The sequence below is a fragment of the Oreochromis aureus genome, linkage group 7 (genome assembly GCF_013358895.1).
Source record: "Oreochromis aureus strain Israel breed Guangdong linkage group 7, ZZ_aureus, whole genome shotgun sequence".
Classification (NCBI taxonomy): Eukaryota; Metazoa; Chordata; class Actinopteri; order Cichliformes; family Cichlidae; genus Oreochromis; species Oreochromis aureus.
In genome coordinates this window covers 49,561,738-49,577,131 of record NC_052948.1, presented here as the reverse complement: position 1 = coordinate 49,577,131, position 15,394 = coordinate 49,561,738, and the positions used below count along the sequence as shown (strand labels likewise).

The 15,394-nt window shown below is 42.8% G+C and overlaps 1 protein-coding gene across 2 annotated transcripts in view; it reads right to left on the bottom strand.

Annotated features, from left to right (window-relative positions):
* The window catches only part of LOC116331685 (netrin-G2), a 73,449-nt gene extending 67,520 nt beyond the window's left edge, over positions 1 to 5,929 (bottom strand). Inside the window, exons 1-2 of one of the 2 annotated variants that reach the window (XM_031754434.2) lie at positions 5,447 to 5,929; positions 3,300 to 4,058 (exon numbers count right to left, since the gene is read on the bottom strand). In XM_031754434.2, coding sequence (XP_031610294.1) covers positions 3,300 to 3,518 — 219 coding nt within the window. In that variant the 5' untranslated portion in view covers positions 3,519 to 4,058; positions 5,447 to 5,929. Of the gene's footprint in view, positions 1 to 3,299; positions 4,059 to 5,349 lie in introns of both variants that reach the window. The other variant, XM_031754433.2, reaches the window with a different exon arrangement.
* Positions 5,930 to 15,394: the final 9,465 nt, after the last annotated feature.

The window sequence follows — 15,394 nt, the reverse complement described above, 5'->3', positions numbered from 1 at the left end:
CACGTTTCACGCAGCCCTGCTGGTTCCCGTTAACGTCACCGCGGCACTGTACATTCCAGTACACATGCACGCTACCCATTTGCATTCAGCTGCTCTCTGTTCTCCGCCCCGAGGGAGAGCGTTGATTGAAGGTTTTGGTTCAAAACCGAGAGACAAAATAACAAACAACAGCACGGTGAGACCTCTTTGAATGCTACATTGTTTTTTAATATATATATATCAACACCGTGTGCATTTAGTGTTGATTTCATCTTTCTGCTTAGCTAAGCTTGGATCATCATTACTTCTTCCTCATTATTACCTATCCACCAGTGCACCGTGCTGCCTCAAATCTCCTTAGACCATCGCCCCTCGACTGCAAGCTACAACTCCATAGCAGCCGCCGTACAGAGAAGCTACAAAGAAACTACTGAAGCTCCTAACACAGCACTAGTGACAGTAGCATCTTTGTCAAAGTGCTTGGAAGCCCGTCATGTTGAAAGAAGCCAACATGCTGGCCTGTTTGGCGGAGGAGAAAGGATGCTGCATTCCCAGGGAACAAGAGAGATAAATAGAGTAGAAAAAAATGCATCCCTGCAGAGATGGAGGGAGCAAAAAAAACTACTGTAAACCAATGTGAGCGGGAGGGGGTGGACGGAGCTACAGTATGCCTCCACATCAAAACCCCAAAAGTAAATTCTCCCCCAGTTTTTTTTTTTTTTCTACGACTGCTACGAGCTGTAGCAGTCTTAGAGTGAGAGAAGTGGAGGGGGGAAAAAATTATTTTGCATCTTCCGCAGTATGTCTGAAGTCTTATTAAGAGTGAGCAGCTCTGCGCTTTGGGTGATGCTTTTTCTTTTTCTTTTTTTTTTTTCCAGAGTGCCCTGACTTTCTCTTGACTTGTGGGACTGCTGAATGAGTGAATGTAAATGTACACCAATTAGATAAGAAACTGGCTTTTCTGTAAAGCTGCCAAATCTGGAAGGGTGGGAGGGGAGCAAGAGGAAGAGGAAGAGGGGGGAGAAAAATATAGCACTTGCTTGAAAATAAATGATCTGTATCCTAATATCACTTGACCAATACCTGTTTGCCCTGTGCAGCAGAAAGAAGCACAATATGATATCCCCGTGTTGGTGCTGTTCCTGGATTATTAAAACTAAGGTTCAACATTGCAAGCGACCAATCACACTGTTGAGATGTCATAGTTTTGTGACATGGAAACACCATCACACCAGACCCTAACCCTAACCCCTTAACTATAGCCCTGTAACCCTAACCATGATCGCATCCTGACCTCCAACCCTAACCCTAACCGCCCCCTTTTTTTTTATGTTTTCCTGAGTGGATTTAGACTGGGGTTTTTTCCACATCGCAAACCTATGTGAACGCTCTCTTGCAGTGAGAAACTGGACCAAACATTAATTTTGATGATTCAGGAACAACACCAACACAAAGATATCAGATACACCCAGAAAAACAGAGAGGAGACGTACTAGTTTTCTTCCTGCTAAGGATGGAGTAATTCTCGTGGGGGGGGGGGAGTGCAGGTGCTCAGTGATTCTGTAGCGAATATGAACAGATTTCATGGGTCATTACAAATCACAATGAGGACTTAAAGTGATGACAAGAATATAGTCACAGTACAGAATTAAACCCGCTGTTCTGACATCCCTTGCTTCTTAAGTAAACTTTTATCTGACAGCTTCCCCGCTCACTAAATCCCCACCTAATGCACTTAGAAGGGAGAGCTGCTTCTAAATCCCCCCACAACCACCAACGACCTGAGAAGAACCAGAACTTTCTGGTCTGAAGACCCGACCCGATGTGAAACTGCTGACTAAGGCCAGACTCCTTCCTGTCCCGCCCTCCATTCCTCTTTCTCTTTCTGTCTCATCTACCAAGCAACACCACTCTGGATCCCCGAGAACCAGAGACGCTGGCCAGTCCTTGTAAGGAAGCCCATTAAGGCGTCCATCAATATTTCATCATTGCTCACTCAGAAACATAGTTATAGAAGTTTCCAGGCTGAGGCCATTAGGGGGCAGACGTCAATACGTTATGGCAGCGAGCAGTTCTCCTGACTTCTCTCTTTCCCCCCGCCACACTCTTTCCACTAGCTATGTCCATCTCCCCTCTCAGGATAAGTCACATGAGAGGCTTCTCTCAAGACAACAGTGGTTTCCGCTGTTAAACAAATCATTGACCATTAGGTATCCGAAAACCACAGTATCCTCTGCTGCTCCTGTCAAATGACCCCTCCACCCCCCAAATGCCAGCCTATGTGGGAGGAAGGGAGGCAGACAAGAGTGGAGGGCTGTTTGCAAAATCGGTCTTAACAAGTAACAAGTCTCCAGTCACTCAGAATATAAACACCTAATTAACAGCATGACATGATTTTATAATGTGTTGTCGGCCGACCAACGCTCTGCAGAGACACTTGTTGTGAGATTGACTCAGGGCTGTTGAGACGGGTCTGGCACCCCCGGTACTGGCCCTACCAGTGAGTGGACACTCAGCGACAGCAGAGCTGATCATCAAGAGGGTGAACTTGTCTCACACACGCACTCAACACACACACACACACACATACACATATACATACACGTGCTGAGAGTCAAATCATGAGTCAAACCTCAGATATAAAACTTTCCACGGAAGAGGCGGGAGGAAGCTTAATTTCATTCTTACGATTTTATAACCCTTATTTCTAATTATTACACCTACATTAGTTGGGAGTAGCCTCCAGGCTAAAGTGTGTTAAATACTGCTGTAGCAGACATTTTAACGAGTTTTCCTGCAGCTCACCCTTTAGTGTCCTTGGAACTAAAAGGTCCCAGTGTATGCATTTTACCACAGGAAATGCGAGCCCCTCTAGAAGCCCTAAATTAAACCGGACACCGGGCTGGCAAGTCCATACTAATGTAAACAACACCTCTAGGTCAGTCCCCAGTCATTGCACTTGTGTCGTTCCTTTCGGGTCCCTGTGGCTTTTACAGTGTGAATCCTGCTCTGACCTTAGTTAGAAATGTCTGTTATTACTCTTTTACGCCTCAGCCCTGTGAGCTGGTGATTTCCAAACTAATAGTTTCAACTTTTATTTCAACACTTTAAGATGCATTTCAATCAAGACCAAGGCTTCTGTGCATGTGGCCCATGTGTTTCTGGTCACTATTTTTTTTACCACTTATTGGGATTAGAGAAATTATTTCCACTAAAAAAATAGTGGAAAAATAGTTCAAACATTATTATTACCATATCCTACATTTAAAAGTCATTAATAAAAGTGCAACATATACATACAAGCCCTGACATGGACTCACCAGAGTGCAGAACCTCTCCGGTGGCCTTCCACATGTGATTCCAGGCGGATCCACCTTGATCCGCATAAAGTCTTTCATGGACCTAGGTTTTGGCTGGCAGGCGTAATGCTCCCACACTGAGCCCTCGTCCGTGCTCACCAGGGATTTGCACAGTTCGTACTGGCCCAGAGTGGAGGCCAAGCAGCGCAGCAGCAGCAGCAACACAGCCTGAAGGAGCATGGCAGGCTGGGGGGGTATTTGGAGAGGGGTCCGGCACAGGGTGAGGGGGCCACGGAGCTCAGAGGACAGGTTACGAGCATGGAGCGATAATCATAGGGAACGAGTGCACATCCCTACCACCATACTGCTGTGTTTGGAATGGAGAGGTCAGGGTAAATTGACACCACCTGCCTCCAGGTTTATTAATTCCCCAAAATGAAACACTGAATCGGCAACTTTCTCTCAGCGTTTCTCGTCAGTTATTGGCAGCCCCAAAGAGGAAAGGAAAGCAGGACACTTCACCGTTTTGATGGCTGATTTCCTGAGGAAGATGGGCAGTGGGCGTGGGGGTGGATAATGTTACGGAGAGGAGTCTCGGCATGCACTCTAACCATAGTGTTGCAGGGAGTTGGGTGGGAGATGTTTGCGCGGATCCATGTCTCACAGAGCGGTGTCCTTCAGGGAAACTGCGGAGCTAGTTGGAGAGGATGGAGGAGAAGTTGATGCGTCTCCAGATGTATCCATTGGACATTTCAGATTTGTTGAGCTCTTCCGATTGTCCTGGAGGTGAAATGGGTGGCAGAAATAATAGGTTAATAGCTGTGTCCGCATTTTTTCGCATTCTTAATTTCACTGCAAATAAATATATACACGTGGCATTTGACAGAGCTGTGCTCGATAAAACTTAAGTGCCCCTCTTCGAAATGTCATTTTTATAGTAACGTTGAGCTTTTAATTCGCGGTGTCAGATTAAAAATGCAACAAATCCCACTGATTTACTCTGGAAAACATCACAACTGCCCCCCAAACTATGAAAACATTTAAAGTGAATATATACCACGAACAGTTACAAGGAGTTTGTTTTACATACAGCACGAATATCTGAGTGTTGAAATAAAAGAAAGAAAAGAAAAAAACCGCCACACCGCGTGGATAACCTTATGCGTAAAAACACGTGCTGCTGCCGGGTGCCGCCTGTGCGTGTGTGTTTGTGTGTGTGTGTGCAAGAGTTGTTTTTGCTCCAATACCGGCGACACAGAGTGGACTATACAGATGGTAATAACTGCAGTGCAAGAAATATCCGTCGGCAAGATGTATTTAATAGCCCCATATAATCTGTTTACTTTATGACCCGGCAAATGGTGCAAAAAATAAAGAATGACTTATCCACAGTCTGGTTCAAGAATGTTCTTCAGCGAAGTGCCATTTCATTTATACTTCATCAACCTCGGGCCTATCCAAAATTCAGCTTTGCTTCAGCACATCAGTAACTGGTGTGATAATAAAGTTCCGGAGAAACAAACTGCTAATTGAGTTATTCGCAAACTAATATTATTTTTATTAATTATGTTTCCACTTTAAGCCGAGTAAATGAATAGCTACTCATGATGATTTTCCCCCCTTTTTTGCAGCGTGGACTCACTGCTTATAATCCGCCCGTCATCCCACACCAAAGGAAGCCTGGTGCTTAAACAGCCTATCCCATGCACACCCGGTGACTTACTTCACTTGTCAAGTGAAGTCGCCAAAGCTGTTTCCCGACCCGGCACTGGCAGTCTCGCAGGGGTTTGTCAGTTTCTACAGCAGTGCATCCTTCCGTGGAGCATCACTCCAATTTTACATATATATGTATGTGTGCGGGCTATAATGCACGCTCAAGAATGAATGCATCAGCGCGTTTGTCTAAAGCAGAATGAATTATGCTGCCAGTCCCCCCCGAACATCCTGAAGTGCTCCGGATATTGTGGAGGCTACAACTCATCAGCAGCTCTCCGGTGCTTGTCTGACTTCGCAGAGCTTTCGCAACAAACGCATTCCGCTGTGAAATGCTTTAATCAGATAAAACACTTACTTCTGACATGCATCTGTCGGGCAGGTCAGCACTTTGCTCGGAGTGCGTGCACGTCCCCCCCCCGTTTGGCCAAAAAAAAAAAAAAGATCCCCTTTACCATCCAGTGTACTCGTCCCCCGCCGCGGTCCTCAGTGTACTCCCGCTATCAGCCGGCTCACTGTTTGTTTGGTTTCTTTTTCTGTTTTATTTCTTTTTTTCCTTTTTTTGCCGTCCGACGGATACTTTTTGATCACAGCGTAGATGGCTGCGCACGGCAGATCGGTGTCCTAGATCTGGAAACGGCTGCGAAAACAGGACTGAAATCCAGCGTCAAGGAGTATCAAAAGTATAAAATATTGAGTTTGTCAAAAAAAGGCTTGTGCCCGCCCTCCTTCCCCTCCTCTCCACTTCCTTTTCCCACTTTTACAAAGCTCGGGTTTACCCGGGATGCTCAAGGGCAGAAAGAAAGAGAGGAGGAAAAAAAGGCTTTATGGAAAATATCGCCCTCCCTCCTCTCTCTCTCTCTCCCTCTCTCTCCCTGTCTCTCCCTCGGTTAATGCCTGGGCTAAATCCTTTTACCATCACTTTCAATCACTATCTGAGCTTTTATCTGCTCCAGCCCTGCTGCCTGAACCGGGGCGGTGCAACTTCTCCTATCCGCTCCAGCTCCAAACTGTTCCCCGTCAGGTCTGATCAGCACTCCGCTCGGCTTTAAAGGAGCAGCCGGAGAGAGGGGTGGGGGTCCCGGTGTTACCGTAGCCTTTACCTCCGACCTTATCCGTCCAGATTTGTTTAGATAACGTCATCTATTCTTCTGCCCGCGCTGTTTATCAGTTTATTCAAAAGAATCCCCCCATTCCCTTCAAAAATAGATATTCCTGCGGTACTCCTGACGGGACTTGTAGTGCCGGAGAACGCTGTGACCCTATCCCACTTTGTTGAATTATTTATCATAATTCCTGAACCGCAAAATCGCCTTAAATTTACTTGTGAGGTTCAGTAACAGTAATTTTTATTTTAATTTTTTGCAAAGACATTAGGATGACTTTTTCATGTGTCTGCAGTAACTGCAGCATGTGGTGCCTGTGTGCACTGCATCGAAGTACTTTGATAAACGTGAGGTACATGTAGTTAGTTTCCTTTTACACTGCTCCGTGTGTGTGCGTGTGCAGTGATGTGTAGTGCTTTTGTCCTGTCCATGGTCCTACTGTGAAACAGACTCTTTAACTTTTCAAGCAGTGAATGTTTTTTTTGACTCAAGGTTGTGTGACTTTCACCTGATGTATGCTGTTAGATTTCCCACTCTTCAGTAACCCGTGGACTTGAAGCATTATCAATGATAAGGAATAATTCAAGTTATTCCTGGTGTCCCCAACCTCAAAGGGTCACTATAGTTAATCAACAGTATAGAAAAAAAAACACATCAGTACAGAAACTAAACTAATCCAGTTCTCATAATCATAACTCTGCACCCACTTTCACAGCATGCCATCCATTAAAGGAGCAATATGTGTTTTTTCTTCAAAGCAGTTTAAAAGATTTGAAAGTTGACTAAAAAAAACATCATCAGAATGTGAAAAACAACTATGATGCTACACTAATTATCAAAAGTATTTGCTTGTTTGCCTTCCCACACATATGAACTTGTGTGACATCCCATTCTTAATCCATAGTGTTTAATATTGTGACGGCTAAACCCTTTGCAGCTATAACAGCTTGAAATCTTCTGTGAGGGGTTTCCACAATATTTAGGAGTGTTTATGGGAATTTTTGACCATTCCTCAAGAAGCATATTTGTGAGGTCAAACACTGATGTTGGATGAGAAGCCCTGGCTTGAAGTCTCTGTTCTAATCATCACAAAGGCGTTTTATCGGGTTGCGGTCAGGACTCTTTTTTGTCGTTGACCTAATTTTGTTTGAGCTTCTCTTATTAAAACCTTGTTATTCCTAGGTTACAAAATCTGTCATCTTCAGGGTTAGACATAAACAACTTGCTTATCAGTGAAAACGATAATCAGCTTTTCCTATTAGCGCTGATTGCCAAGCTCAGAATATTTATATCTTGGCAAGATGTGAAAGTTCAAGAGTGGTCACACCCAGCATCAGTAGTTTATTTATTTCTTATTCAAGGGGGTTTACAGGTCAGAAACACTCTGACCGTGGATAGCAGAAGTGCAACCAAAAGCCTCTGACTTTAAGAAAGTTCAAACTGGACTGGGAGATTAGGCCAAAAAATGTCAAGAGCAGTGAAACTTGGGGAGTTGGTGTGTAACAGAGGCAAATACTGCGATGTGACATATTCAAATCTCAAACAGAGACACTGCTGTTGGGACAGGTTTGCTGTGTTGCCATTTTTAGCTCGCATAGCATTTCTCAATATTTTACACAGCACAGCAGTGCCAAACTTAGCAAAACAGAACCCTCCACTAAGGTGATTTAGCGACCTTTCTTTGGTCTTATTCCACTCAGAGTATTGTTTGAGAGATCAGGATGTACCTCATAATTCATTCTAACATCAGCAAATGGTTTATTTAGCATAAGCCTAAAGGTCCGTGCACCTGGAAACCACAAATATCAACAGGATATCATGATATAATGTGTCAGATCCACACATTTTAAAGTTCTCATGTGATGCATTGGGGGTAACGCCATACAATAATCACTTGTTAGAGTACTCGGGTTACTTTTTTGTTCTTTGTTAATTATGCACTTTATTATTATTAACATTACTATTGTTTAGAAACTATACTTAAAAACTATACTTAAAAATCTTACTGTCCTGCTTCTGAAGCATTATTCCTTGGCAGGTACCTACATACAACTGTCAGGCAAGCAGAAACCTCCAGGGCTGCAAAATGAGAGCCCACCCAGAAGTGCCAAAAACTGTAGTTCCTCTAGTGGACACTTGGGGCTAGCTCTAAAAGTTAGTCAGTCCCCATAGACCCCATGATAAAATGCCCAACTTTCAAGCATTAAAAGCTTGTTTACCAGATACTAAAATGTTCTTGGCCTTAATGGATAAGTCCCCAACCTTCATGACAACTCCTCAGGGGGCGAGAAGTTGTCATGCGCCAGTATTCTTTCACCTGAATGCCGGATTTTGGGAAGTAGCAGATGAAATCCACTTATTGGAGCAACCAGTATATTTATGTTTTTGGTGTCTTTTCGAGCATTTAAATTGAATTTCTGACAAATATCATGGCTTGCTTTACACAAAAGTTTGTGCATTTAGTTTTGGTGGGTGAAATTCTAGTGTTTTATTAGTCTGTTTACTTGCACGGATGCAGCTTGCTAACAGAGCTTGCTAGCCTCCAAAAAACAATAATTTCTGACTGAAAAAAGGCAACACTGTGACAGCCAAAACGCTAAACTAAACACTACATTGAGCCTTGAAAATGTAGATTCCTAAACTAATGGGTTTAGGGTCTACGTCACAGTGGCTAAACATCCTTTTTTTTTTTAAAAATCTGTCTTCCTTTATGTCAGTGCACTTGTGTAGCTCAGTTTGGGGAGACGGCAGAATAAATAGCCTTTATGTCATGGAAGGATTAGCATCATTTTGAGTTTGTGGATGTAAAGAACAACAACAATAACAGTGAAATGTAATTGGTGCCAACTACTGGTGGTCCACGCCGTGCAAAATAATCATTTTAACTGATGAGTGAAAAGATTTTTTTAAGTGTCCGTTTTTGCTTTTCCCCTGCAGTTGTTATGCAAAAAGATAACTGTGATTAACCCAAGTTGTCTGTCCTGTTCTTTTATCATTTTAACAAATTAAATGGTATGCAAAAAGCTTGTGGTTAGTTGGGGTTCAATTCAATTCAATTCAATTCAATTCAATTTAATATACGTAGCACCGAATCACAACAATAGTCACCTCAAGGCACTTTAATGTGCCATTCATGCAGATTATTTGCAAAGAAATGAGACTGCATCGAAATGGACATAAAATAGCAATAAAAAAAGGAATCAGTCTTTCATAAGTCTGCTGTCAGTTTGAGATTGAATGAGGTCAAGTTGGCAATTGCATGAATTCTGTTTGTGGTAATACGGCAATGAACTGTGATAAATCAGCAAAATCTGTTGCCACGTGTTGTGAATCTGTTGCCATCTAGACAGAAATTTATATTTAGTACTTACATTCAGAGTTCAGCTGGACCATCATAGATCCGACAAAGAAATTCGGCACCCTATATAGAAATATTAATAGAATATAACCAGCTGGAAACTAGTTGAGTCAAGTCCTCAACTGCAAAGAGACAGACAAGTTGTGCTCATCCGCTCAGACTGACTCCGATTATTTGCACTGTACTGGCGATTTGTCAGCATTTATACATTAGAAATAAATTAGACAGCAATTATTTGCAAATATTTTCCAATCAGTCTGAGAGCTGGACCGTGACTGGTTGGAGACTGGCTGCCTCCCTCCTGGTGACCTGCGCAATCACCGTGTTGCAATTGGTTGCTGAATGTAAAACGAAAAATTAAAGGCATTTGCCAGGCAACCATCTTTTCCTAGTTGCAAGGAGGTTGCTGTCCTATTTTTACACGAGTGTGACTAAGCCGTAACACACAAAATAACTTGGTGTGTCATTCGTGTGCCAGTTCATGACACCAAGCTGCATAAGTAACACTGTCCTGGTGCCAAAATACAAGAACAGATGTGTAATCAGTTCATACTGGGCCAGAACACTAATTCACACTTAAGAGGTGAACAACAAACATTTGGGATTACATAATTCACACCTCCGGTCACATTTTAGGGCAAACAGAAGTAGAAAGAGGCCAGAAGACGCAGGGGGTGGGAGAGAGAAAGAGATGTACAATTGAAAGGAAATTATGAACCTCTGTACGAAACGCCGGCAGTAAACCCAGGAGAGGATCAATACTTTGTCCTTGCCAGGCCTTCCCTCTCTTTTCGTGTCTTTGAGATGAGCTTTAACCCTTTTTTTTTTTAACTCCCAGAGCATTTTAGAGGCAAAGACCATTTTTCTCACTAGTTTAAGCAGGGCCAAGCTGAAAGACAAATCCCTCCTTCTGCAATCAATAGGGCATCTCAAATATGGCATTCACCGTTATAACAGGCTATCGATAGAGAAAAAACATAGACCTTTAATCGACACTGCACTATAAGAGAAGAAAAAAGGCACCGCTCAATTTGTCAAACAGCTTCGGAGTCAAAGATGAAAGACGAACTGTGTAGCATTTGTCAGAGGCTGCGAAAAACTATGTAGCAGCCTATATTTCACTTTCGGGATTAGACTTCCAAAGGTCATCAGATTTTTACTAGTTAGAATTTGAAACTTTGAGCAACTGACCCTCCTACTTTTTCTTCCTCTGCTCTGTTTTCCTGGTGTGACTGATTTGAAGCCAGAGTTCATCACTGATTCAGCGATGGCCAGAGCGCGTCAGCCGTGCTTGAAATGTGACTTAGCGTGAATAAGCTCCAAACATTTATTTCACAAACGGATACAGATTACGGGTGTAGGCAGTGAAGCCGGTCAGGCTGCTGACGTCATTTACCGCTTATCGCTTCTAACAGAAATCCTAATCATGTTTTTAGCCATTTTCGACATGTACATATAATTTTTTTTTTTCCCACTTTTCTTAATTCACTTGAATGGGCATCAATAATCTGATCGAAATGTCAACCCTCAATGTGATGAATGACTGATATTGTATTTTGGAATTCAATTATGTCTACCTAAATAGGAGCATCAATAACAATAGCACAGGCTGTCCTGGCTTATAGACTCGCACACATAACAGCATGTAGCACAGCAAGCGACGCTGCCATATTCATTTCCTGCAACAATGTTAGTCGCATGACCACGCAGTGTTCAAAGGGGTGCTGCTGACATGACATGCCATCCTTAAAAAAAAAAAAAAGCACACTTAATCCGCAATTGGTTTGGATTGAAATCTGCTGTGTGAACCGCACAAATGAACGGTGTCAAATCAGACAGCGAGACTCTCCTCCATCCTCTGTTTCTATTTTGTGTCTCCCCAACTTTCTCTACACTCTCCCAGTCTTTCACTCTCACTCCCTCCATATTTGTGTTTTGGCAGAGGATAGGGCTGTGAGAGTAGCCTAGCTGGCAGACCTTGATAAAATATACACCCTTGATCGTGGCAGCCTGTGGAGTTTGGAAAAGGTTCAGGAAAGGCCTCATCTCTCTCTCTGTCGCTCTCCCTCTCTCTCTGTAAAAACCTGCTTGTGCAGGAGTCACATTTTTGCATCCTTGGCAAACTTTAGCAAAGCCCCTAGTCAGTTTTCGGTCCCTTTGCTACAGGTGCATAGACTCAAGCACCTAACTATGCAGTCTGCTTTTACATCCATTCATGAAAGAATGGCTCGTTCTAAAGTGCTCACTGATTTCGAGTGTGGTGCTGTAATAAAAAGCTAACAATCAGACAGCTTGTCTCTTTACACCTAGATGTTCCATGATCAGCTCTAAGTGGTATTATTGCACAGCAGGAGCATTTAGGAACCATAGCAACGCAGACCTCGTTTAGTTACAGAGTGTGGTTGCCAAACCGGCCAAACCTCCTCTGACATTAACATCAGTACAAACAGTGTGAGCCGCAAGCTTCATGCCATGGGTTTCCATAGCCAAGCAGCTCCTGTTGGTGAAGGCAGCCCAGTGCTCATGTTCATCTTCTTGCATTAGGTTAGTTCAGCTGGCTAATGTCTTATAAGATATATAACTACCTAACTTATAAGAAGATATTTAAAATAATTAGCACACAGGGACAAACAGTGATAAGAATATAGATGGTTTTTCCCTTAAAGAGACAGTTCACCTCCCAATCACATCCATGTATTTTGTTTTTTTTTATTGATTACTGAGTTTTTGTCACTGCTTTGATTTTGGTGATGTTCTTTCTTGTGTTTATAATGTTATTATTTTTCCTAGCATTCCCAGTGTTTCCAAGCTTTTGTCTGCCTCTGTTTTGTTAGTACCCCTGTCTTCCTTGTTTCAACTTCCTGTTTTAAGTGGATAATTGCTTTTCCTTATGCGTTTCCTGTCTTTGTATGCCCTCTGATTCCCTGATTTGCCTTTTCCACCTGTGCCTTGAGCCCACCTGTATTGTTTGTACAGTCAGTCCGCTGTGTCTTGTTTTGGTTTGAGTTTGGGTCTAACACATTGACTGTTTGCCTTCTCCTGGATATAATCTACCACTCTACACAGCCAAATGTTTAACTAACTGTCTTTTTTGACATTTTTATAAATACTGTTGATTGTTTTGTTCTTCTTTCATGTGTTGTTTAAAAGTTTAGATGGATGTACTTCATGGCATTTTCACCAGTGAGCCCCATATGTTCTGTCAGACTACAAAACACCTGTCACTATGAACATATGACGTTCTTCGAGGAAAAAAAAACAAAAAACAAAAAAAAACAGATGGGCCTTCCAGACAATGAATGAAGACATACACACACAAGCATGCACACTTGTGTCGCTCACACACAGACACACACATACACATGCACACACACCAATCATGGTCTCCTAGCAACTCCTAGTTAGTGGTCCTACCTTGGGGAAAGATGCTCTTTTCACTTACATCTGGTGTTTGCCCACCAGGGAAACCAGATATAACCTTGGAGTGACCCTGAAATGTATTTCACATCATTCCCAGAAACCACCATATACCGAGTTACTATTAAAGAGGTATCAGCACTACATCTACCTTTTTGTAGTATAGCTTTATTTTATTTTTTTACTCCTGACATAAACAGTTGTAGATGTAACCCTCTGTGTAATTCAGTCCTAGGAAGTCTGATGAGAGGTAGCGCTTAAAGATCCAAATGAAGCGCTGCGACACACATGGGCGCACGTCTTTCTACATCACACATCTTCTCTTTGCAACAAGCAATGACAAGGTGCTGTGTCTGAGATTAACAGCATTTGTGGAGGGCCCGGTTGGTGTCCTGTCCCACACTGGGCCGACAGCAGACACATTCTGCTGTAGTGAGTGTGTGTTTGGATTTGTGTGTGGAAGGACCTGGTCACTGTCTATTTTTATGTTTTTTGTGTGCATGCAGCATTACAGGGGTGTTAAAGCTGTATCCGTCTGTGAGATGCACTGCATTTGTGCATTTGTGCAGGTGCTTTACAGTGAGTGGCCTCTTTTCTGCTCGTCAGCTGCAGCTTGACTGAACCTCCTCCGAGCTCCCATATGATCCAGTGATCGATGAGAACTTCTGGAGGTGCCTTTCACACACTCCGCGCTCCACTCTTCAACACCGCAAGTGTCTGTCGCCACTCAAGGTTACAGTTACAAAGACGACCTCTCTGTCACCTTTTTTACTCACTGGATTATTCGATTAGTCATTCGCGTCCTCGTTCCTCCTTACTCACTTGTTTGCTCGCCTATCTGTCAACAAGGCGACCTCAACAAATGTAAAGGTGTACTGGCTCCTGCCAGGATTTTGCCCTGCTGGTAAATCTCACTGACATGACCAAAGCAGACACTCAAGCAGTGCTCACGTACTCTCTCGCACTTTAGGTAAATGGCTGATCTCATTGTTTACTGACTCAGTCACACACTGCTGAGCTTGCCTTGTTGCTGTCATTCTCATGGCACTCCTCAGTGGATTTGGGTTTCACATATATGAGTGGAAACGGACACTTTCTTCCTGAAGATTTCAAACGGGGTCAATCATGCTTTTTATATTTTATTATATATGCTGTTACAGTGGTTGTCATGCCTATTAAACATGGCCAAAGGTTCAAATAACAGAGTCAGCATATGCACAAGTAATCCCAAAACTCAGACTGCTCTAAATGTTCTGTTTAGGCAGTTTTTTTCTGCTCTTCACTCTAGATGATGACAACGAAAGGGGATACTCCTAATATGGTTATGCAGCCCTCTTGGCAGGAGGCAGGCTACACCTCGGACAGGTTGCCAGTCTGTCGCAGGGCTAACAAATACGGACAGACACACACTCAAACCTATGGTCAATTTAGAATCACCAATTATGCTAAGGCCATGCCTGTCCTTTAACTGTGGGAGGAAGCCACAGTACCTGGAGAGAATTCATGGAGACACAGGGAGAGCATGCAAACTCCACACAGACTGGATTCAAACCCAGGACCTCATTGCTGTGAGGCAAGAACTAAGCACCTAACCACCATGCCACCTGATTAAAACACTTTGGATCTGAAAATGACATAAGCTCATCTGATCAAAGGGCTGCTATTACTCCTACAGTAAGAATATTATAAAACTTACATGCAATGATCATCTAATGAGTCCATCCATCCATTAGTTCCCTCCAACCAGCCAACCAGCCATTTTTTTCCGTCTATTTATTTCCGGGTCATGGGGGCACTGGGACCTATCTCAGCTCCACCCAAATTGTACACAAGGTCAAGGTCAGGGTAACATTTATGGACTGTGTGGCAAATGAGCTACTATGTCATTGATGTTCTTGTTGTATATTGATCTGCTGCAAGGGATCTACTGATACACAACACCATGTCCCGTATGTAACGCAAGTGTGTTCAAGGTGCTTTAAAAAGTATTTTACTTTGAGTTGAGCGCATCACAAAAGATACAAAAATCAAAGTTCATCAGTCTTTTGCACAGTCATGCATGGGTACAGGAAGTGGGATGCAGAGGGTGCTGCGGCACCCCCTACTGACAAGGTGTAGCAAAACATGTCAGGAAAATTAAATTAAAAACTGGGGGTGGCAGCTTACAGTAGCAACCTTCAAATACTGATAAAGAAGATGTAAGAATCAAAGGTGCAGTCATTAAAATAAATAAATTAATTAAAGACATGACATGACAACTGCACTGAAGCTGATGAAGCGATACAGTGTTTTCTGTATGATAAACGGACCAGCGAAGCTGTCCTTTCTGTTTGTGTAAAGAAGTTTAACGACACATTTAATCACTGCGATATTTAAAAATAACAAAAAGAAGTGCGATTTCAACACTACATCTTAAACTGTAAGAAGTAAATGTGTAAAATTAAAGAAAAAATTCTGTAAGCCCTTTGTTTGTCCTGTAATTATAAAATGGAAAATCTTTGTTAACTGCCATCGATGAGATC